Source organism: Sitophilus oryzae, unplaced genomic scaffold (assembly GCF_002938485.1).
Source record: "Sitophilus oryzae breed Bouriz unplaced genomic scaffold, Soryzae_2.0 scaffold_706_pilon_pilon, whole genome shotgun sequence".
In the NCBI taxonomy this organism is placed as follows: Eukaryota; Metazoa; Arthropoda; class Insecta; order Coleoptera; family Curculionidae; genus Sitophilus; species Sitophilus oryzae.
This window is the reverse complement of record NW_022147314.1, coordinates 604,588-629,376: the sequence shown is the minus strand read 5'-3', so window position 1 is coordinate 629,376 and position 24,789 is coordinate 604,588. Positions and strand designations below refer to the sequence as shown.

The following is a 24,789-nucleotide window of genomic DNA, read 5'->3' as shown; positions in this document are numbered from 1 at the left end:
TATACAGAACTACTATGAATGTTATTCTTTTCACTGATGAGATAATGATCGCAAAATTTATTTTTAGTGAAAATATTTGCTAACAAAAACGCTGTTTATGAAAAATAATATACAGGATGGTTGAACATTGCTATAAGTATAAAATTATATATTCAGATATTAGTAAATTTTAACTTATTTTTTGATTTTTGTCCATGGGACGAAGCACTGTGCGCCCCCTTAAATATTAGCATGTCATTAAGCAACACCCTGTATAATAATATTAAATCAAGTAAAAACAAGGTAAAAACCCGCCATGATATTCATGTCATAAGCTTCTAGCGGTTTTGAGATATGTAATGTACTTGAAAGTATAAGAAAATCTCAAGAGATCAATTTTACTCAAAAAAAATATTGACAATCAAAAAAGAAATTTTTCGAAAAAAAGCAGTGGCGTAGAATTCACTTCAAGCAAAAAATTTCATTTTTTAATTTTTAACACCCTGTAGATCAGGAAGGAAGTACTTTAGACCCCTTGTTCGTATAAACTTTTTGTCCTAAAAACGAATATCAGGAATCACACCCCAACATTTTTTAGACTATAGCAAAGGTAATTAAATGTAGGATAACGTAGCATATTCTGGTATATAAATACAATATAATCCAGAAAAAAAAAGCGTCAGTGATTCCGAGATACCCATAGAGAACATCGTAGGAAACTCACCCTGTATAGTATTTTAAAACTAACTATTATTATTATTTGACTAGTTTAATTTGATTAATAAGGCTAGATTAATTTAATTTCAAATAAATTTGATCATATTTTTTTTCGTATATTCTGCTACCAGAAAACCAAGATTATATGATAACGCACTTTTCAACGAAGTTGAAGGAAGATATAGTGTATCTATCACAATACTTAATAGAACTACTACAATTATTACAAGAAAAACAAAAAGAAGAAATACCCAAATACCCCTTCACCTAGGTACTACTCAACTACAAAATAAACGAATATAATCTCTTAAAAACACTACACAACTACTTATTCGTGTAGTACACTGAACAAATTATCAAACTTACTAATTTATCAAACAAAAAGAAAAAATAACAAAATTATCCCTTCACCTACTACTGAACACAAAATAAACTATTAAAACATTACTAAACTGTACCAAACATGCTACACTAAACACTATAATTAAACTTAATAAATTAATCTAATTTTACACTACAACTACAAAGAAAAAAGAAATAAGAACATTTTTTAAAACTAGAAGACACAGAACTTCCATACGTGCAACCAGGATAATAGGTCAAGGGGACAAAGAATATAAAATACTTCAAAATGTGCATTCAGAAAGAAAAAATACCTCGAAAATTATCTAAACAAACATTTTTATTTCTTATCAGTGAGAAGCATCGGCATTGTCGGCCTTGAAGAATTTGTCGGGTATTTACAATGGTCGAATTGTATAATTGCCAGCTTTTATAGCATATCTAATAGACAAAAAGTATCTGGTCGATTAGTAACCAATTGGCACAGTCCGAAAATTATCGATTTTTATTTTCTGTTTTTATTGGTAGCTTCAAAATTCAGAGTAACAAAAAATATTTTTCTGTAGGGAAACCGGTCCTGCCATCTAGTAGTCTTAGTCCATAAACGTCTTAGGTTGATCTACAGGGTAGTACTTAAGTATACAGAAACAAAAAATTGTGTTTAGTGTATTAATTCTGTAAATTGTAAATAATGGTATTGTGAATGCTTATATAGGTCAAACATACAGTACATGGTATTATTTATGTATGGTTAGATATGAATATTTACTCATTATATACTACATATAAATTTTATTTTATAAAAGTGACTAACAAATTTTTACACCTCACTAAACATTCAGATAACTAATTATAGCAGATATTTTGAAATTGTCCTAAAAGTAATGTTACAACAAATTTATTTAGGAAATAGTTCATTTATACTATAAAAAAATAGACTGATAAATAAATGATTGAATTTTCAAAATAAAAATAAAGATATTAATTGATATGAATTTGATATAATTATTATTAAATTTAAAATTATTTTAGTAATATACCACTATAAAGATAAAGTAAGTTACTAATATTTATGGGATTGATGTATGTTGCTAGAAAAACACATAACACCTAGATTTAAATAATTTTTATTTTTAGACATAATATAGTTACATATATCACACAATGACATGTAAGAGAAAATACTTGACATTAAAAACACAACTAGAAACAAATTTGCATCCTCACAAAATATCACAGTCTTATTAAAGAAAAAGGGGGGAAAAGCAATCTCTTCAAAAACTTATGTGTGAATATCAAAATCGGCAAAGTCATTACTCAACCACCCAATGCAGATGCAATAGTGTTGAAAAAGCTGCACTAGTAACTCTTGCTCATCAAGAAATTCAAGTTTCTCTATGCGATTTCTCTCTGTCGGATCTAATGAATGGTATACTTCGACCATATCCCAAGCTTTCGATCCTATCCAACCGTTATTGAGAAATCTCCCTCTCTGGGTCTCAAGGTTTTTACAGTGTGCAATACCAGCTAAATTACAGCCTCTCGCTCTTAAGTTTCCCATCATTATATCGCCGAATGTGTCATTCATGTTGCACATTTCGTAGTTTATAAATAAACCTGTAGAAAATGTGCTTGATAACCACTGCAACAGGCGGTTTACACATTCACTCTCAATGTACACTAGAACACACTCAGAAATAAACAACGTGGGTTTATCATATTTAATTTCTGCTTGATGTAGTTTGTCTTTCAATACTGAAATGTTCCTTAAATCTACTCCAAGACAGTGATAATTTCCCGAATGCATATCTGTAGAGCTAAATCTCACTTCGCCATCTTGTTCGTATATTCTGTCCAGCAAAGGCTTGTTTCTTTTGATCATGTAACACTTTTTTGATGTAACTGTGGGAAAGTCTAATTCTACGTAACACGAAATAACTACACCTTCGTCTTTTAAACGCCAGTATAACGTGTCGAAACCCGCTCCAAAATTTATGATTTGTGCATTACTGCCGGCTTTGCCGATAAATCTTTGGATAAAGTTGTCGACACCTTTCACACGAGCAAAGTAGCCTCTGTTTATTTCTGGGGCACGCCTGTCGATGTTCCTTACAAAATACGAGATGTAATTATCGGTCCAATAGCCTAATTGCACGGCACCTCTCTTACATTCGCTAGCATCGTCGTTAGTTGCCATAACTGGTTCATCGCCCATCGTTTTCCTAAAAGAACAATACAAAAAAGTTGGGTTATATTTATATCACCTGTATTTTAACAGGTTGCAAAGCTATATGTACTTTAGAAAAATACTTACAATGTTAATTTGGACGAGTTTTAATTGAATCGAATACTTATTGGAATATCTGTGTACTTCTTTAGTAAAAAAATCAAGGATTTCTTCGGATTAAAGACAAAATTGGTCATCAAACGTCTTTTTCCAATTTCTAAATAAACATCGTTGCCATATTGCTCGTAATTCCTTACGAGATTATTTGAATTATATTAAAAAGGTAGCCATAAATTCTTTTATCAATATATTTTAATCAACGTATCTAAAATTTGTGAAAAAAACGTCGAGTTCAGTAATAATTGACCAGCTTAATACACAACGAAATATAAATGAGTTCGAATCGGTCGAGAGCTGTGCAACCCGGCATCGTCGCACGGTGAAATGATCATTCGCCAGCTAGACGCCCGAAGGTTAGGCAACACACTGAGCAGGCGCGATAAATGTGGGTTATCGCGTTTCGATTTTAATGCACCTACGCGGCGCGCCAAAGATTTTCTTTGGATTGCGGCCCGATTTTAAATAAATTCAAATTTGTTCAGAGAGCGTGTCTCTACGTTGACGTTAGAGCATTACCTAAAGCCTCTTACGATATGCATTTTGCGGCCCGTAAATTAATCTGTTATCGCCTATTGTTTCCGCTTGCATAGCATAGGCGCGAGCGCAAATTTCAAAATAACCGTAAACACAAAATAAAACAGGACTAGTTTACGTTAAAATTCGGATATTAAAATACAAACTAGATAAAACTTTTTATTAGAACGAGTTATATAGTAAACAGGAAAATATAAATAATGTGGATGTATAGAAAAATGATCGCTTTCTTTTGTGTAAAAATAACTCGGAAATCGATAAAATAATTTCGCACGTGCGATTTTGATGTATCGATCTGTATATAGCGGACATTAAATCAAAGTATTCTATTAATAATACCTATAAAACAAAGCAAAAACTGTGTTAATAAAATTCATAGGGTTAGTAATAAGCACAATAAGAATTGTTTTAGTTCACATCTACTGTTAACAGTTTTTTACTTATATTTATTAAAAAAGTTAGACTCTTGTTGAGTAAAATATTACAGAAAATTTTCCTAGAAATTTAATTTGCCCAAAATCATGCGTAGCAAGTACAGAATGATTATAAACTAAATCAAAATGCATTTATTAATTACCATTCATAAATTCATATTTCTTTGTCTAATTTATATCCAATGATATTTACATCTTATATATTTTTGAACGTAGATATTCGTATAAATTTTGCGAATACGAATGCTAATGTGAATGTTCATTACAGCTACACTAATGTGTATTTGAATGTTCACTACATATACACTAATATATACAGGGTGTCCCATTTGCGTGTGTTTTGCGGAATTTCTCGTTTATGAGTAGAGCTACAAAGTTGCGGTTTTCATATCAATATGCAACTTTTTTATGAAAATGTGTGTAGCGTCTATAATTTCATAAAAAAGTAGCATAGTGATGTGAAAACGGTATCTTTGTATCTCGACTCAAAAACGGGAAACCCCATAAAACACACGAAAATGGGATACCCTGTAGAGGGTGGCGCCTCTCATACGACGTAGAGGCTCCAAAGACAACGACAGTTTGTATTGAAATGAAATTTTATGAGCATATGTAAGTTTCTAATTTTTAAAAATGAAGAACAATTTTTTTAAATTAATTTTAAAATTAAATTAAATTTTGTTAAATTAACAAAAGGCACAGCCACCTCGATTTTATCAAATAATAAAGATCTACTGATGCACTTATAAAAATGAAAATATAAAAAAATATATATGAATTCTCCAGTGAATACCGATATAATATACTGGGTGTTCCATTTACAATAAAAGGGTCACTTAGCTTTTAAAAGTGGGCAATGTTCTGTATTAATTTTCTTTCACCCTGTATAACTTTTCGGGTCAAATTTAATTTAACATACAATGGTTAATGTAATTAAATATCAGGCTATACAGGGTAAATTATAATTTAGGTAGCTGTTATTGAAATTTAAAATGTATTCTTCATTTTCACAAAATGTAAAATATGTCAAAATCCTTAAATTTTAGGCATAGGCTTCTTTAATAAAACTCAACATTATTTTTTTTCTAGAACCCGAAGTCAATTAATATATAGGGCGTTCCATTACAATAAACACAACTTTGATGCGAACCTTTTTGGGGTAGACCCTGTAGAACTCTGTATATTTTTATAAAATGCTTTCAATTAACCTATATATTATGCTCCCAAAATTTCATTTCGATATAAAGTACCGTTCTTCTTGGAGCCACCGCGTCGTATGAAAGATGCCACCCTGTATATGTGACTGACACATATATGACTTGAGATAAAAATATTTTTAGATACACACAAAATATTCTATACAAATGGATTATAATGCAGATGAGTTATAATTTTCATTAAACACTACTATAAAGTAAAAGCATAATTAAACCAAAATTTATTCTAAAAGCGGAAGAAAATAATTATTGCTAAAGTGCGATAATAATAATTAACAGTATGTTTGAGGGAGATAAGGTAGAGAAGAGTGGGTTAATCAAGATCCATAATGTCTCAGGTTCTAAAAGGGGTTAACTGTTGTACTTCTACCAACGTATATTTATTAAAATCCATAGAGCCAGGAGTAAGGAAATCTCTTGGAACAGAGTTCGCTGTATTGTCAAAGTGTAGTAAGTCAATGTCTTTGTTATAATTATGTTAGCAAAATATACAGGGTGTCCCAGGCTGCATTAGAAGTTTATAGAGAACTACAAGATCTAGATCGGAGATTTTTTGCACATCATTGTGCACATCAAAGTTGTAGTAATTTCCGGCCAAACAGGAAGCGATCGAAAGTATTTGAATACGTCAATCACTCCCGATTTATGTCATATATTAACATACCAAATTTCATTTTATTATCTGAAAAAATAAAAAAGTTATATTAAATGTTTTTTTTCCATAGCAACTGTTAAAATTGCCTTATATCTATCAAAAATAGTAGATAAAATAGTACTTTAACCCGCAAGGGTAGACTAAATGATACTTTAACAGCGAGGATAGGTTAAAAACTTTATTTCTTCTCGCACGTTTTTTAATTGCTTCCATTTTTGAAAATTTTTGTATTCCTTTTCATAAGTTATTCGGGATTTAAATGGAAGTAGTTTGGATATGGCGTTTGTCGCCTCAGCCTAAATATCTGTTGGTAATTTACTTATTTCGTTTTAAGCCATTTCTGGCTCCAATTCAATCAGCAATCGACACGAAAGAGAATTAAAAAATATTGACTCAAAACTGACAACTAAAGAGACAGCTTTATTTATTTGTCAAATTACATAGAAACCAACGCCAACCCAGCATAATATTTTTTCTACTCGTAATAAATTCCTTGAAATAATAATTTCTGAATATTTTTTAAAACGTAACTCGCTATGGAAAAAAATATTGTTTTATACACCACAATAAAATTGCATTATCGTAATAAAAAAAAACCATTTTATCGTTTTGTATAAAAAATAACTATTACCGGTTACCGTTAAAGATATTACCCGGTAGAAAGGTTATTTTTTTTTGGTTTTTGAAAATACAAACAATTTTCAGTCCACTTGTACTAGAATCTTCCAGCTATTCCCCCTAATTATACTGATTTATACATCAAAGCTATGCCAATTTGTAATAGATTAAACTCAATCGGTAACTAGTTCAAATATTACTCCTGTGTTTACATGACATAATATTAAATCCTCCTATATCCTTGTTCCAAATTAACTAGCACCTACTCCTGTTGAATAACATATTACCTACTCAATAATCAATCTCAATGCAGTTCTGTTGAGAATACAAATACTACAAACCATATTAACAAAAGAGCGTATCTCAAATTTGGTTAAAATTATTGAGGTAGGTTCTTTATTCAGAGTATATACAGAATGTAAAAGAAACAAGTGTAAGAAACTATTTGGTTTTATGATCAATTCAAATTACAGTTATCTCTTTTTTTAAACAATAGTTTATACCAGAATGAGAATCGCGCCTTAAGGGATGTGATGTAAATTAGTGACTTGATTGAAAAATAGAATTGTACAGAATGGGTCAAATTGGACGCTTTTAAAGGGAAACACCCTTTTCTACAGGAGATACGACACGAAAACTAATATCGGTGTCTGGAGCTCAATTTTTATCAAAAACATGATGGTGAAAACCGCACGTCGATATCTGTACCGTTTATGAGTTACAGGGTGTTTTTCAAAAATGTGCATTTTTAACAAATCGCTGTAACTTTTTTACTATGGAAAATTTCGTATTTTCATGAAAACATTTCCAAAGCACCTTTTTACGTAGAATTAACTATAATTTTTTTAAAATTAATAATTTAAGAATTATGAACAGAAAATTTGATTTTTTATATGAGACACCCTGTATATCTTTAATTCATTGAAAAGAATTTAAAATTACCTTTCCAAAAATATAACATACTTGATATTTTGCTCGATTCCTCTTCGAGATATAGAATTTTTAAAAATTCGTCCACTTTGAATAAGTAGGCTTTGAACCGCGCCGCGCCGGATGTAATGCAGAAAAATCAATAAAAAATAAACAATAAAAATTAATAGCAAACCAAGACATGAGATTTTGCTAGAGGTGTACTATTATGGACAGACGGGACCGTTTTTGAACATTTCTCGCGGAATTCAATAAGTCATTAATCCAATGGGGGTGAAAGATACCCTCGTATAACCGCTAAGTAGTTCTAATTATTGTCCAAATTATACAGGCTATTTAAAAATAAGAACCTTTATTCTTTCGCAAAAATAAACATTCATTATAAGCACTATATCCGGCGGCTTCGACGGCCAACGGCTGGGATCTTGGTTAGCTAATCAATTATTCTGTAAATTGGCTGCAAAAATTAGCTGATAACTTCAGCGTTCTAAGGCGGTGCCTCGTCTTGCTGGAAAAATATGTTCTCGAGTACTATTAGGGGCAGATCATCAATAAGGGGTCCAAAGCCTACTAGTTAAAAGTGCCGAACTTATAAAAATTCTGTATTTCGAAAGGGACTATAACAAAATGTCAAGTGTACTATATTTTTGGAAAGATAATTTTAAGTTTTTTTCACTTAATTAAAAATACACAGGGTGTCCCAAATAAAAAATCAATATTTTCTGTTTATTCAACTGTTAAATTATTAATTTAAAAAAAAATGTACTTAAAACCATTAAATTCTATGTAAAAAGGTGCTTTGGAAATGTGTTCATAAAAATAGAAAATTTTCCATAGCAAAAAAGTTACAGCGATTTGTTAAAAATGCACATTTTTGAAAAACACCCCGTAACTCCGAAATGGTAACAGATATGGATGTGCGGTTTCCACCATCATGTTTTTGATAAAAATTGAGCTCCAGACACCGATATTAGTTTTCGTCTATCTCCTATTGAAAAGGGTGTTTCCCCAGCGTCGAATTTGACCCGCCCTGTACAGTACTATTTGAATTTGGTGTAAAAAATTTGTGTTCCGTACCAAAAATGCACTATTACTTTGTTTTAGTTATCTATTCACTTCTGAACAGAACGTAATAGAAATCCACCAGGAGAAGAATGGAAGAAAAAAAAAATAACACATAAACACTTAGCTGGGAGTAGTAGGAAGTTCGACAAAGTTTTGATGGTTTTCATTCTTGCGGTTTGAGTTTGCCGTGGAACGAGGGTAGAATAGGCTTTTAACTAAGTTTAAATTAGCTATTTTCGGTCGTTTCGGTTTTGTTGTGATACCGTGGCGCGTTCCAGTATGTAAGCAATGAAGAGGGGTGCGTTTCTATAATACTACTGATTAATTCAGATGTTCAGGGAAATTATCAATTAAGGACGTGAAAATAATAAACTTGTAACAAGGAGCCTGTAATAATATTATTTTGGAAATAACCATATAATAAATTTGGTGTAGGCAAGAATCCCGAGTTTCTTTGCTTTTGAGACCTGAAATAATAAAAAAACCGTCTAAAATATAATAGGTACTGTCAAAAAATGTGAAGTTAAGAATGTAATAGCAAAACAATTAAAAAATGCAGCTCTCAAACGGTAAAATCAGAATAAAGTAGCCAGTGTCAGTTGAATATCAAATCACTGATATTTCAGAGATTTGGAATTTTGCGCACTCTGGGGAGTATTGGAATGAACTAATTTTCGTGAACTGTCATTTCCATTTAAGTTTCCCAGTCTTGGATGCCCTGGAAGCCTTTCAACTCCCTGGAGATCAGGGAGTTGAAAGTAATAAGATAACAAGCACCTCAACAATTGTCCCCCTTGAATTGTAATTGACCTATTTCATACTCGTATACTGACATGATGAATTTTGGCATGATGAATTTTAAATGCTGATTCTTTTCAAATTGACACCCGGCGTGTATAAATGGTATATTATAATAATAATAATATGTATTATTTATTATTACAGCAACACAAATATGACTAATTTGATTGTATTATTGATTTTTAACAAACATCACAGCAATCCTAAAAGCAGGTTTCTCAGCTCTTCTCGGTTAAAAAAAAATTGCGTATACCGTGTGGTGCATCAGAACACGGAACATAGGAAATCCCATGTAAATTTTCAAAAGGTCAACTAATATCTCCCCAGATAATTTTAAGCAAAAGTTATATTAGATTTTTTGAAGAGGCGTTAAAGTTGTACTTTTGTCTACAATTTCGTTTTATTTGGAATAATCAATTATTATAAAAAGTCATCTCTGCAAAAATTTACCTTCAAATTAGTAAAATATATAATACGGCCCAGAGAAAGCTACAATTAAAATACCAGCAAAAATTCGATTCTTTCGTTGTCAAATTCGATGTCACACTTAGTTTACTAGAATTTGAAGGTACAAAATAGAATAATATTGTACAAAATAATTATGATTTTCACAACTTCTAAAAAGTTACGATGTAGAATGTAGAGTGTTTAGGAGGGGAGTTAATCACCACGACCTTATTATTGTGTGTCCCCTTTCTTATATTATAACGAGTTATAACCCATCATACAGTCTTTAACAAAAGCCAGTATCTAAGACTGCTCCACAGAGACCAGATCTCCATCCTCGACATCAGCCATACCAAAGTCCATGGCACGAACGGTCGTCGTCTCGTCGCACTCAGTGATAAGGTGTTTTGGTGTTTTACCATTTTCCCCACAGCATCTGCATTCACCGTTTTTCCACAGCTTCAACCTACTGAGATGTTCGTTGAGGAGACTGTTTGATTGTTTTTACTTAAATCAAGGAAAATCTTTATTTTTTCTCGGTCGTAAGTTCTGAGAAACTTTCTTTTGAGAAGTTACGAAAGTTAAACGGCATTTTGTTGAAAATAATATTCCCGCTGTGTTAGATATATTGGCAGTTCGGTCTCCGAAAAGCCAATAAGTCAACAATTTAAAAAAGTCTGAAAGTAAAGGCACCATATTAAGCACATGGAAGTGTGAAGACAAAGTTAATGAACAGGAAGTAAACAACAATGACTTGAATATTCTTACAAAGTACGAGTATAAGATTAATAATATGCAGTTCCTTACAATACGGTTTATTTATTAATGCCGTCAATAATGTTTATTCTGGTCATATTAAACTCCAATTAATTTATGACACGTTTTTTTCGTCAATTTCATAATTTACATAACTGGAACGAGCCTTGAATAAAAACAAGAACAAACCAGCCAAAAATACGTAATTTAAACTTAGTTAAAAGGCTATATTCCTCGTTCCACAGAAAACTGAAACTCCAAGAACAAAAACCATCGAAACTTTGTCGAGTTTCCTGTTTCAGCGAGGCGAGTATTTATGTCTTCTTTTTTTGGTGGGTTTTCAATCCGGGGTCTGGTTTCTTACGTTTTTGTTTAGAAATTAGGTGCATTGTATAACTCGCCAATGAATATTTCTCAATTTTGTTTACCTTTGATCTTTTTGTAAAGTTGTTAGAACCCTTACAGGACACTCATATCTTACCAAATCATATATTATCAGAAATGAAACCCCTCCGAAATGCACCTTGTGCAATAATAATTTAAAGTCAATGGGACACATTCTTTTTGAATGCTTACCTGTTGCCTCCCATAGGTCTAGATTCTTTAATATGTTACCTATAAAAAAACAGAGCAATTTTTTGGAAGACGGCGGAGTTTCAAGCTTAATTTATTTAAAATTTTATTTTTCGTGATTCCGTTATTTTACAATTTTCTCCGTGAATGTTTCTGATGTTCTAATAAATTTTTATATTAATGTTGTCCTATTCTTCTTGAAGGACCAAGCAAATATTCATAATTTCGGCCATCTTCAACAAGATCAATGACTTTTGGACAATCTTCGACACTAAGAACCATATTCAATCGTACTCAACAATAATCACCAAAGCCACCTCGTCATTATGAAGAATAACATTAAAAAGTATCGATAATTGAAAAAATTGCAAAATGTTTGTGGCAAGTTCATTTTGTTCTTAAAAATTAACCAAGGCATGTGTTGATTTGAGTCAAAGAAACAAAATATTTAGAAGACCTGGTTCTGACCGAAAAATAATGTTTTAGAAAAATTTGCTCGCAAAATTACAGCACATGGGTATTTTAAAGATGGTGCAAAAAACAACTCTTTGATTAACCCTGTATAATAAATCAAATACTAAAGTCTATAGTAAACTGTTTACGCTAAAAAAAAATCAAGAAAATAGGACTAAAAATTAAAAAAATATAACATTTGAAAGTTGACAAAAAAAAATTTCGTTGCGTTTTTTGCATCTGAGTGTATATACAGGGTGTGTTTTGAATAAGTGCAAATATTTCCAGGGGTGGTAGATCCAGATAAAAGAAACATAATATTTTATCTTTACCGCTTTTCAAATAAGTCCAAAATAACCGGGTTATTCAACTTTGAAAATTAAAATAAATAATTTATTTTTAAAAAAATTTGAGAACTATCCGAGGGGTAAACTGCTGGTGTATTTTGGTGTACAAGGTGTTGGTATTATTTGGTATTAGTGGTATTAATCGTGGTATTAGTTGGCATTTTTGGCATTATTCGTGGTATTAGTGTACAAAAATTTGTCAGCGGTTTACCCCTCGGAACTACCTAATGTCTTCTCTATTTTCATCCCTTTTAGTGCCGTAACCATTGTAATATCAGAGATTAAGAAATTATACCGTAGCCGGGATAATTTTCGGTGAACAGGCAGTTCTAAAAAGTTTTCTAAAATATACCTAAATTTTTAAAAGAAAATGCACGATTTTCAACCCTGAAAATATACGCACTTATTTAAGACTCACTCTGTATACCGGGTGCGTCTCAAAAGTGGCCCACCCCTATAAATGTTTTATTTTTAAGATGAAAGAACGAGATTTGGTATGTCAGTATATGACATAAGTTAGGATTTATTGACGTATTCATTTCTTTTTGGTCACTTCATGTTTCACTGAAAATGACTACAATTTTTGAATGGCAAGCTCGGTGTATTTATATTTTATTCGGTAGAAAATAACACTTTCAATAGAATGACATATCATATATCAACTTTTGACTATTTCACTTAAAAAAATCGTATTTTAAATTTCATCCTAGAATGCTATGTCTGTGTTAAAAATACTAATTTTTGAATCAAGGAGCGTTGGAAAAATAGATTTGATTGCCTAATGCTTTTCGTATCTTGTCCTGGTAAGATGCCCAATTCGTATTTTTATTGATATCTCAATATTTTCAAATGGAACAACGGTGACTCATTACCATATTTGAAAAAAGCATTTTTTTACGAATAATTTGGTACTACACACTTGCTATTTCGAGACAAATTGTCGTTGCAATTATTGGTATTTCAAGTCAAATTGAACCGCATATTACAATTTCAAATACACTATGTTCAAAAATTTCAAAATTTGACATATAATATGCCATTCTAATCAGAGTGGCATTTTCTATCGAATAAAGTAAAAAATACCGAAGATGTCATTTAAAAATCAAAAATTGTAGTCATTTCCGATGAAACAGGAAGTTACCAAAAACAATTGAAAATGTCAATCAATCCTAATTTATGTCATATACTAACACACGAAATCTCGTTTGTATCTGAAAAAATAAAAAAGTTATAGGGGGTGAGCCATTTCTGAGATGCACCCGGTATATATTTCGTATAGCTTAACAGACAACAAATATAGAATAGAACATAATAGACAATAAAAGATAATAGACAATATAATTTATAGATAAAATAAATAATACAACATGAACATATATACAATATATATATATATATATATATATATATATATATATATATATATATATATATATATATATATATATATATATATATATATATATATATATCGTACCAACTGATTTAAAATCGGTTGATACCATCCAAGTGATTCTCGATAAAATGGATAAAGATTATTGGAAATCATCAAAATTAATTTAATCAAAACGACATATTTTATCGAGCGTGTGATCATAATATTTTTCTTCCTATTTTCACACTCCGATTTTCCGATTTGTCCCATTTTATTCAGAAATTAGTTGCACCGCACGACGTCAGGCACCTATAGCGTCGAATATCTTAGCCAATTTCTGGATTGAAAGGAATCCCATATAGGACTGTTATTCGCACGATTTCCTCCATTTCGGTCTATAACACATAACAAACGTAATACCCTTGGTTGTTATCTTGAAAATTGTTGTTTGGGAAACTTCAGAAAATAGTTGGGTAATTAGGTATTTAACTCTGGGGATAAGGCTGATCAAATGGGGATAATGCTGAACAAAGAATAACAAAAATTCCAAGTTCTATATCTTAATATTGACTCTACTCAAAAATTTTATAAATTGCAGATTAACGTTTAAATAAAAAATTGCTATTACGATATAAAAATATTTTTGATCAAAAATTCTTACAAAATCACTTACTATATCACAGGTACAGAGGACCTTAGATATTATGTACTATTTTTTCAAGCACTCATACTACTTGAAAAAAATCTTAGGTACTGGACGTTTTGTTGACTACGATTTTATTGATTTTAAGCCACATATTAAAGTGGTACGATTTAGGAGCCACTGCGGTTTAGATAATTTCCTCTCTAATTTTTTTCTAATTAATTATAAAACAGAATAATTGGTTAAGTAAAAAGCCTATGCATTTTGCTCCTGAAATACATCTTTGAATGGATCTTCAGCAGTAACTCAAAAAAAGAAAATTATGTTTTTAATATAAAGATATAAGAACATGGGAGAGATATAAGAAAAGGGATTCATATTTCCATATCTCTTGTAGTATTCAAGATGTTAGACCTAAAAGAAAAGCTGATGTAGCAAGTGGTTTTTATTTCTTAACCGGGTATTATAAAACTAAAGTTCGCATGTATCAAAAAACATACACATGATTTGATTTAAGTAAAATATAACGTCGGAGAGAAAAGAAGTTGTAGTATCTAACACAATCCATAGAAAATGTTGATAAAATTTAGACTAAGTCGTGATTGAATATTTCCTTTCCTTTTAGTTCTTGATAGAGAAGTATGGAAAAAACAACATATATTCTTCTCTATAGACATCATTTCCGTTTTACGAAAGAAAATTGCATCTCACGAACTATAAAATGAACGAATGACAGCAATACAGAATAATAATAATAATAATATAATGTCTTTATTTCCAAGTCTATTAGTACAATAATTGAAAATAATGTATAATAACAGAGGTAAAATAAAAATAAATATATATGTATATTTGAAGATATTGCAAATTTATAGGCTAATTAACAACAAATAATAAGACCAGGAAAGGAGCGAAATTCACATTTTACAATAAACCCAATTATTCTCTTCCATTTAACTCATAAATATATTGTACAATTCACCTTCTTGATGTATTTATTCCAAAAACATTTGTCGTATTGGTACAGAAAAATTTCAGCGAATTTATTTTCTAAAGAATCAAATATACCTATAACTCTAAAAAACTCTCAATTTCACTCACTGTCTTCATGAGATTTATTCTACCGTATGGCCTAATCGCTTCGATCACTGCTTATCGGAATATTAGATCTAATTGGTCACAAACCTGTAGGTGTGAACTAACGACAACGAGAATAACAGATCCACTACCAGATTGGATGAAATCAAAAGTCAAAGCAGCCGAAAAACAGTAATTTTTGAAATAAATGTCAGCATATTACAATACAGAGGACCTTATTATTACCATCGCATCACTGGGCTTATCTAGACGACTAAAATTCGATTTTTTAACATTCTGCGTACATTAATGGCGCAAACCGCATGTTTCTATACTAGAGTCGTCAATTGGTATACTAGAAAGACAATATGGTCAGCCCTTATTTCAACTGCGATTTGTGAATGTTTTGGGCATATGAATCCCATTAATCCTAGACACCAAAACCTTCTTTTTTGAAAAAAAAAATCCGGCTGAACTACCGGCATCGGGAATTAAACCTGCTGGTCTGAGAGACCAGAACTGTTACATAAGATAGGTGACTTAATTACATACAGAAAATGTGCATTTCACTAATGTGACGATTTAAACATAATATAAGAAAATAGGAAAGTCACAAAGTTGCCAAAAAAAAACGTCACCTCGCATTCTCGAGCGTGGTGAATTTTTTTGGATTTTTTTTATTTCAAAGAAAATCAATCCATAAACACGGCCATAATTTAATCTGCCGTAATTTAGTCTGCCATAAGTCGAAGTAAATAAAATCATTAATAAAGTGTGGTACTGAGAACTACACTATCGGACAAAAGTAGAGCAACACTTCAAGAAATATTTGCAAATCGCGATTTTTTAATTATACATGCATGATAATGTATACAAATACAATAAATTTAAAAACTACGAAGTAGGCTATGAGTATCGATGACAACAAGACTTTTTACTAACAAAACAAATGAATTTATTTTGACATTTAGTTTTAAATGCTTAATAGTAACGCGTCAAAAGTAGAGCAACATTTAAATAATTCATTCCAAAGAAGGGTTTTAGCAAAAGTAAAGCCCAAAATAATTCTGCGAGGTTTATTTTATGTTTTTTTAAACATTTCTATGTTGGATTAGTCATGCCAAGAGGAATTCCAATTTCAAAAGACTTGAAGCAAAGAGTTGTGAATGCATTCATGGAAGGTAACAAACAAGCCAATATTTCAAGACAGTTTGTGTTACCCCGGTACAGTGTATCTAAAATAATTTCATCGTATAATAACAGGGGACACTTAGAAAAGTTGCCAAAATCGGGAAGGCCAAAGAAAACAACAGTAATGACCGACAGACATTCGCCATCATTTTATATATAAATAGGCGTTTAGGTTATAGGTCGTTACACAAAAGGTCGCTTTCAGCGCCCATATTGACGTTAACCCTTTTATTTTTTCCGTGTAATAGTATAAAAAGCGTTGTATGGGATGTCGTTTCAGGTACAGATTTCAGATTTTTCGCTTGAAAGGATGAAAAAATAAACCTTTTTCATGGACATTTTGTATACATACATACATACCTACTGCCATTACTCGCTGACGAGTATTCGACACGCATCAGAAGATGGTCATGCAAGGCGTTTTCTTTCATGCGCTTTTCTGTGACTGAAACGAACCGCACTCCGGACATTCAAAATCTCATTGCTTTGTTGCCTCTTTACTTTTTGGTTGTCGTTGTTAAATGAGTTTACAATTCTTCTCCATTAAGTTCTATTGTGAGCTGGCACGCATTCTGCATGTTAATTCCCTTTAAGTTTTCGTGGAAAATGTCCTTGTACCTTTTCAGTTGTCCACCCGACCTCCTCTTACCGTCTACCAGCTCACCGTAAAGCAGAGATTAATGCAGTTTTCTTGCATTCTGCATACATGAGCAGCCTATCTTAAGCGGTATTTTGTAGCCATGACTTCAGTCGCAGTTCGCAGTTAGCTTTTTCAAGGACCGATACGTTTGAGACATGATGGAACCACCGGATTCTTAAGAGTTGTCTAAGGTGTCGACGGTACGGCACCCAGGTTTCGCTCCCATATAACATGGTGGGGATTATAATTGCTCGATACATTGCAAGTTTCGGTTTTGTACTCAAGTCATGATTGTAGAAATCGCTGCTAATCCTGTGCTGAATTTCAGAGTCAATATTGGCCTTTTCCGAAATCAAACTGCCGGGATAATTGAATTCCGCTACATATTCCAGTAGTTCTTCTCCGATTTTTATAGCATTGTTGTGATCTTCCCAAGACCCAAAGCCTCGTATGCCCAGGTATATGTGTTCAACATTTCTTGTAATTGTTGTAACGTGTTTGCAACTAGAGCGCAGTCATCAGCGTATTGAAGTTCTGTGATGAATTTTGTACGTGTTTTTGCCCTGAATCTTTTTATGTTGAACAGACCGCCGCACAGTGCTTCGTCCCATGGACAAAAATCAAAAAATAAGTTAAAATTTACTAATATCTGAATATATAATTTTATACTTATAGCAATGTTCAACCATCCTGTATATTATTTTTCATAAACAGCGTTTTTGTTAGCAAATATTTTCACTAAAAATAATATTTGCGATCATTATCTCATCAGTGAAAAGAATAACATTCATAGTAGTTCTGTATATTATGGAGTTAAACGGGTACGTACTTAATTGAAAGCCACTATGGATATTGTTAAACAAGGTATGTACTTTAAATTTATTTCTAAACAAGTTCGTGATTGTTTAGTTTTTATTTATTTTTTAAGATGATTCTTAAATGGGTATAAAAATTTTACGTTTTCAAACTTCAAAAGGCATTTAAAAAAACATATCAAAACATATCGTATTTATTGAATATTTTTGTTGCCATATTCATACACTTTTAATTTTTGTATAGTTCAACTGCGTCTGCTTGCGACGAACTTTATTTTATAATACTTTTCAGATGGAGTAAAATTGATAAGCAATGCCGATCTGGCTAATACTTGGCTTGATCATAAGGACAAGAACTCAAAATTATTTGTATTTCAAAAAATATGTTCTTATTAGATATTGATGAACCTTCCAGTCAAATGAGACACCACTTGTGCTTGAAAAAGTCCACTATGTTGGAGCGAAACGTCGCATAAAAAAAGTGTCCATCTTTCAATTTATTATAAAATCTCATACCCAAGAAAAGGAAAAAATAATATATGGATATGGTCTATTAACGAGGTAACTATTAACATCCGAACCCCTCATACCTACAAAATGAACAGTAACAACGCGAAAAAGTAACATATTAGAAAATGATGTACAGAAATATCTTATATGTGAGGATACTTCAACTACCTGTGATTTGGATACTATAAATTTGGAAGATTCTGTCAGCAGTGATTCTCCTGAATCAGAGTAGTTACGATCTATGCATTTTGTTGTCCTAAAGTAAATTTATAGTATCTTAAGTTTTTTTTTAATTAAATATAACATTAATGTTTCTTTTTCATTAAACAAAAACATTTTTATCTTATATTAGGCTTATATTGTAGGAATCATGTTCTAATGTTATTTCAATTCTTTTTTATCACAGGAATTTATTTAATACTTACACCGTTTTCATACTATAACTTATTATTTGCTTAGATGGAACACAGCTCCAACATTATTATTATTTATAAGATTTTTTTTTCATAAACGTGGGACTAAGAACATCATCATTTAGTACAATGAGAGTACTCATCATTTGTGTCAAATAAACTTAGTTTGAATAAATTGCTTACAATAAAAGAGAAGTTTTGGATTTTTGTCCTCTAGAGCCATATGTTCGAAGCACTGTGCGCCGTCGTCGTATCTGTATCTAATGTCCAATCCTCTCTCCTGCAGTTTGCTGTCCACTATAATGGCGAGCGCTGCCATGAATGTGTTGAATAGGAGAGGCGCTAAGAGCTATCCCTGACTAACTCCTGTATTTGTTAGGAAGGGATCGCTCAGTGATCCATGATGGTGACACTCTTTTCTTGTTGTTGTTATGGAGGCTTTTACACACTGTAAGAAATTTGTTGGGTACTCCGAACTTTTTCATAATTGCCCAAAGCGCATCTCTGTTCACACATTTTGTATCAAAATTACATTTTATATAATGTGTCTTCTTTTGTATAATGACTCAGGCATTTCGACGGAAAACATCGAAAAATTTTCATAAATTAAAATTTGCATGTGAAATAAAATGACACACAACTGTTACTCTCAGGGATCTTTCCGTTGGACAGACTATATACCGTATATCATACTTATGCGGAAAGTTTGTTAACCAAACCACTAAACGTATAAAACAAAATCTACAATTTTCACAGATAATATATGGAGATATGGACTATGATTGAAACAGTTGCTTGAAATAGATATCTGAAATTAGATACTAATGCTAAAAGAAATTATTTTGTTAATAAAACTGCCAAAGGAGTACGACATAGAAATGCAATATCCCCAAAGGTGTTTACAGCAACACTAGAAGAAATCTTCCGTCAACTAGACTGGACCAACAAAAGAACTAAACATAAATGGAGAATATCTTAACCATCTAAGATTCGCTGATAACAGTCCTAATAGCTAATAGTCCTGAAGAACTACAAACACAAATTAAGGAACTATATAAATACAGCCAGCAATAAAGTAGGCCCCAAAATGAATTTAACAGAAACTAAAGTAATGTAAAACGAACTAGTGAACAGAAAAGACATTCTAATAAATAACACAAAACAGGAAATGGTAGAAAAATACATATATTTGAGACAACTAATACACTGCTCGGGATGTCTACTAACAAAAATTAACCGAAGAATTAAGTTAGCAGAAACTCATTCATATTTAAATCTAGAATGCCAGTTCATCTAAAGAAGAAAACATTTGACCGATTTGTACTACCAGTCATGACTTATACATGCGAAACATGGACTCTCAAAATGGACATTATAAGAAAACTGCAGGTCGCACAACGCTGAATGGAACGAAATATGCCTGGAAAAACCAAGAAAGAAAAGAGTAGAGTGGATACGACAAAAGACCCAGATAATAGAAGTCATCCACAGAATCAAATCCCTCAAGTGACAATGGGCAGGATACCTGGAAAGAATGACGGACAATGGATGGACCACAAAAATTACAGCATGGTACCCATTACGAATTAAGAGACCTAGAAGAAGGCCGAACCTGAGAGGGGACCATGATATTAGGAAATTAGCAGGGATAACTTGGACCCGCATAGCCAACAATAGACAACCAATGGGCCCAACTACAAAGATAGTATCTAAATTATGTGAAGGAGGATGCTACACCATAATTGAAAATGGTTGAATAAGCTGAAAATGATGATGATGATGTGATTGTCTAGAACATCATCAAAAAATTCTGAATTGAAAAAAAATTAATAGGTATATTATTTTACAAAACTATTATCCTTGTTTATATATATTGAAACTAAAAAAATAATTATTACATTAATGATTACTATATTATTCTACTTGTCTATCTCTTAATGGAATATTTTTTGAATCAATAAAGCGACATACACACGAAGTGACAAGGACGCGATTTTACTTTTCTGGATTATAATTTCTAGTTTTAAAATTGTCTTCTTGTAAATTTAACTCAAAATAACTAGAAAATCAACCGCCGCAATACAAATTCGTTAATGAATATATAAATAAATCGTTTAAATCTTGTTATGTGTACGTAAGGAACATAAACGGTAATAAGTATAGTAAAAACAAACACCAAGCAGACACTACAAACGAATAAAATAGTCTGGATATTGTGTAAATCGAACGTTTTATGGTGTATTTTCGTACGAAATATTTCCGAGATATTGCGAAAAGCGTTATTAGGTATTTATTGGTGCTTTCTTCAAATAACAGAGGAAATATAGGAAAACATAAAGTCTATGAAATGCTCATATTTATAAAAATAAATTCAAATAGGAACGTAAAGTGCAAATCAATAAATTTTAACGCTTTAAAGAACGTTCTGTTCGTGTATTAATATTATTTTATTTAATCAAATAAACCAATTTTTTTTTATATTGTTAGTTGTAAGTATTTTTATTTCCTTTATTATATGTATATTATGCCATCATCATCATCATCATCATCTCAACCAGTTCACTGCTGGACATAGGCCTCCCTTGTTTGCTTCCACCTCTCTCTATCTTGAGCTATTTGCATCCAGTTACTGTGGATACGCCCTAAGTCATAATGTCATCTGGTTGAAGGACGGGCTCTGCTCCTGAATGTATGATGTCTCCATTCTATTATTTTCTTCGTCCATGTGTCTCATTGTTTAGCCTTGCGTTGTGCCCTGCCCAATTCCATTTCAAAGTAGTTATTTGCTCTATGGCATCCATGACTTTTATTCTGTCTCGTATTTCGATATTCAGTACCTTGTTATTCAGAGATAGCCCCAACATTGACCTTTCCATTGATTTTTGCGTTATTCTGATTTTGCTTACTATTTTCTTCGTTAATGTTAGGGTCTTCGTACACTCCGTACCATACATTAGAACAGGTAGTACGCATTGATTGAATACCTTCCTCTTCAAACATATCGAAAGTGCCCCTTTGAAAATGTATTTCGATCGTCCATAAACGGCCCAAGTCAGTCCTATTCGTCTGTTAAGCTCGCAAGTTTGGTTATCGCGACTTTTTGTCTTGAATTTTGTTTAATGTTTTTTCACAAAATGATTGGGGTTAATGGTTTATGTTTTAATGCAGTCGTTTCTTCTTCTTCTTTCTCTGCTTATCCATTAATGGATGTTTGCGACCACACTTTCCATGGCTTCCCTATCTCTGGCTGTGTGGATCAACGTCTGTACGTTACTAATGCCTGTCCACTGTCTTATGTTCCGCAGCCACGACATTTTTTTTCCGTCCCAAACCTCTTCTGCCCTCGATCTTGCCCTCGATAATCAACTGGAGAAATTGGTATTTATGGTTACGTATGACGTGACCCAAGTATGCGGTCTTTTTTTTTAGCGTTGAAAAGTGAGTTTACTAGATTTTGTTTACTAGATTATTAATTGTCTGGACATATAATTTTCACCCTATCGTACAAATTAAGAATTAATCTATTTCAAAAATTAAATAAAAAATAAATATTGATTCAGTGAATATTAGTATGAATTCTTATATTTAGCTGGTTTTTTTATAGTACAGAGCAGAGCAAAACGTAGAAATAAAATTCTAAATAATATAATTATTCTAAAAAATATATTAAATAAGATTTCCACCTACTACTGATATACTAACTGACATTATAAATAAAAGATGGCGTACCAGTAACAATTTTACAATTATTTTACGAAAAATACAGCGACACTTGACGGAAATAAACGAACACGGATAAATGTAAGTCATTCAAGTTTTATCTGTAATTGACTAGTCAGAATTACTCAGCGAAAACAATTTTTCACCTGTAACGGTTCATTATTTTGCTTGTCATATAAAATTTTTAAGTTCAGTGACTCAACACAATATTGTGAATCGGTGGAAGCTGAATTATTATTAAATAATTTTAAATAGCCGTGAGAGATTTTTTAATAAAAATTTTGATACTACAATAAATAATTACTACTTAATTCTAATACTTATATCAACAAAGTAATAATAACAATATTATTGTAGGTATTATCAAATGCTGTTTACATAATTTGATATGTGAATCATTATAATACGTTTTAAGAAGATACAAGTAAAAAAATGGAACATGCGAGGCGTCAAGTTGCCAACACCCGTCTTATTCCCAAAAACGTATTGTTTTTACAAGTTTCTGTTAGTCAAACTCAACAGAAGAATTAACTTAGCACGGAGTACTTATGGAAGAAATTCAACCATATTCAAATACTGCATTTAAATACCAACGTGTACTATGCATGCGAAATCTGGGCACTTAAAACGGACATTATAAGGAAACTGCAGGACGCACAACGCTCAACGGAACGAAATATGCCGGGAATAACTAAAAAACCGTAAAAGAATAGAGTGTATACGACAAAAGACCCAGGTAATAGATGTCATCCACAGAGTCAAATACTTCAAATGGCAAGGGGCAGGACACCTGGTAAAAAATATTACAGCATGGTAACGACGAGGAATTAAGAAACTTAAAAAAAGACCAAACCTGAGATGGGACCATGATATTAGGAAATTAACAGGGACATATTGGGCCAGGATAGCCAACAATGGGCCCAACTACAAAGAGAGTACCTAAATGTGTGAGGGAAGCTACACCAAAAAATGGTTGAATAAGCTGAAAATGATGATAATTTAATTTTTCCAATAAGAATTTAACAAAACGAAAGGGAGTAAGTAACTAGTGAAATACCCAAACAGTTTCTCTTTAATTAAAATATGATATTCCACTTCTATCAGATGAATAATAAGAATCTAAAAAATGTATATACCTATGTGGCGGATTCATCTCTCCAAAAAAATCCTATATGGGTATTTCGCCACTGCAAGAAAATCTAATAATAAAATAGTTATTTTTTGTAAACACTACAGCGTTAATCCAACGGAAACTACTTGTCAGCAGTTAGGTTTACAGATAAACAAATTTGCCTAACGAACAAAAAAATGCTTAACGTTTCGGAAAGTTTATCTCTTTCCGTCGTCGGAGGCAAAAAAAAAATATTTAAGTGCAACTATTCGAGAACACTTTTTTTTAAATGAGATACGTCTACAAAAACCGTTTACGTTATGTTAAAATGATATTATAACCAAGTTAAACTTCAAAATTAACAATTACTACCTGATAACAATTACTTAATAAGGTAAAACCAAAAAGCCCCAAACTTTCTGTATGATTATTTTTAATTTTTACGTATGTTACGTTTATTTATGTTATGTTCTTTAAAATCAAAGAAGCGATTGCCATACATTACTAACACCTACAGATGCATGAGCAATACATTTATTTTTATTAGATTGTATTAAAACAGCTTCTTTTGTTATTCTTTTAGAGGCTATGGCTTCTTTCATTGTAATTTTGGCGTTGTTAAAATTTATTCTGTGCTCTGTGTCCCATGAATGCTGACAAATCTTAGATTTGTGAAAATCTCCCTTTCTTAAATAATCTTATGTTCTTTAATTCGAATATTTAAGGGTCTAGATGTTTCACCAATGTAAAATTTATCGCATTCACATGGTATTTTGTATATTACATTTTTTGTTTGTTGTTCTGTATTCATTGGTTTAGTGTGTGATAAAATGGATCTAAGCGTATTTTGTGTTTTGAAAGATGTTCGTATGTTATATTGTTTTCCTATCCATCTTATTTTTTTCCGAAACGCCTCGTATGTATGGAGTTGTCAGTTGTATACAGGGTGTCTCAGATTTTAATCGGGAAAATTTAATAGACGATAGAACTTGCAAAAATAAAACAAAAAGTTTATATCAACATGTAAGATTTAAAGCTTCCTTTTCGAGATACAGGGTGTTAAAGTTACTAAAAAAAGA

General features: G+C 31.7%; 2 protein-coding genes across 2 annotated transcripts in view; one reads left to right on the top strand and one right to left on the bottom strand.

Annotated features, from left to right (window-relative positions):
* LOC115888295 (calexcitin-1) overlaps positions 1 to 24,789 on the top strand; it is a 233,935-nt gene that overhangs the window by 28,477 nt on the left and 180,669 nt on the right. The gene's annotated exons all lie outside the window — the stretch shown is intronic.
* LOC115888293 (leucine carboxyl methyltransferase 1) lies at positions 2,150 to 3,837 on the bottom strand. Its single transcript, XM_030907971.1, has 2 exons — positions 3,353 to 3,837; positions 2,150 to 3,260 (listed from the first exon to the last, which is right to left on the bottom strand). Exon 2 carries the CDS (start codon positions 3,251 to 3,253, stop codon positions 2,321 to 2,323), a length of 933 nt encoding a protein of 310 aa, XP_030763831.1. The 5' UTR covers positions 3,254 to 3,260; positions 3,353 to 3,837; the 3' UTR covers positions 2,150 to 2,320.

Bases quoted from the DNA above. Each gene is read 5' to 3' on its own strand.
- LOC115888293 (XM_030907971.1), bottom strand. From the start codon at position 3,253: ATGGGCGATGAACCAGTTATGGCAACTAACGACGATGCTAGCGAATGT.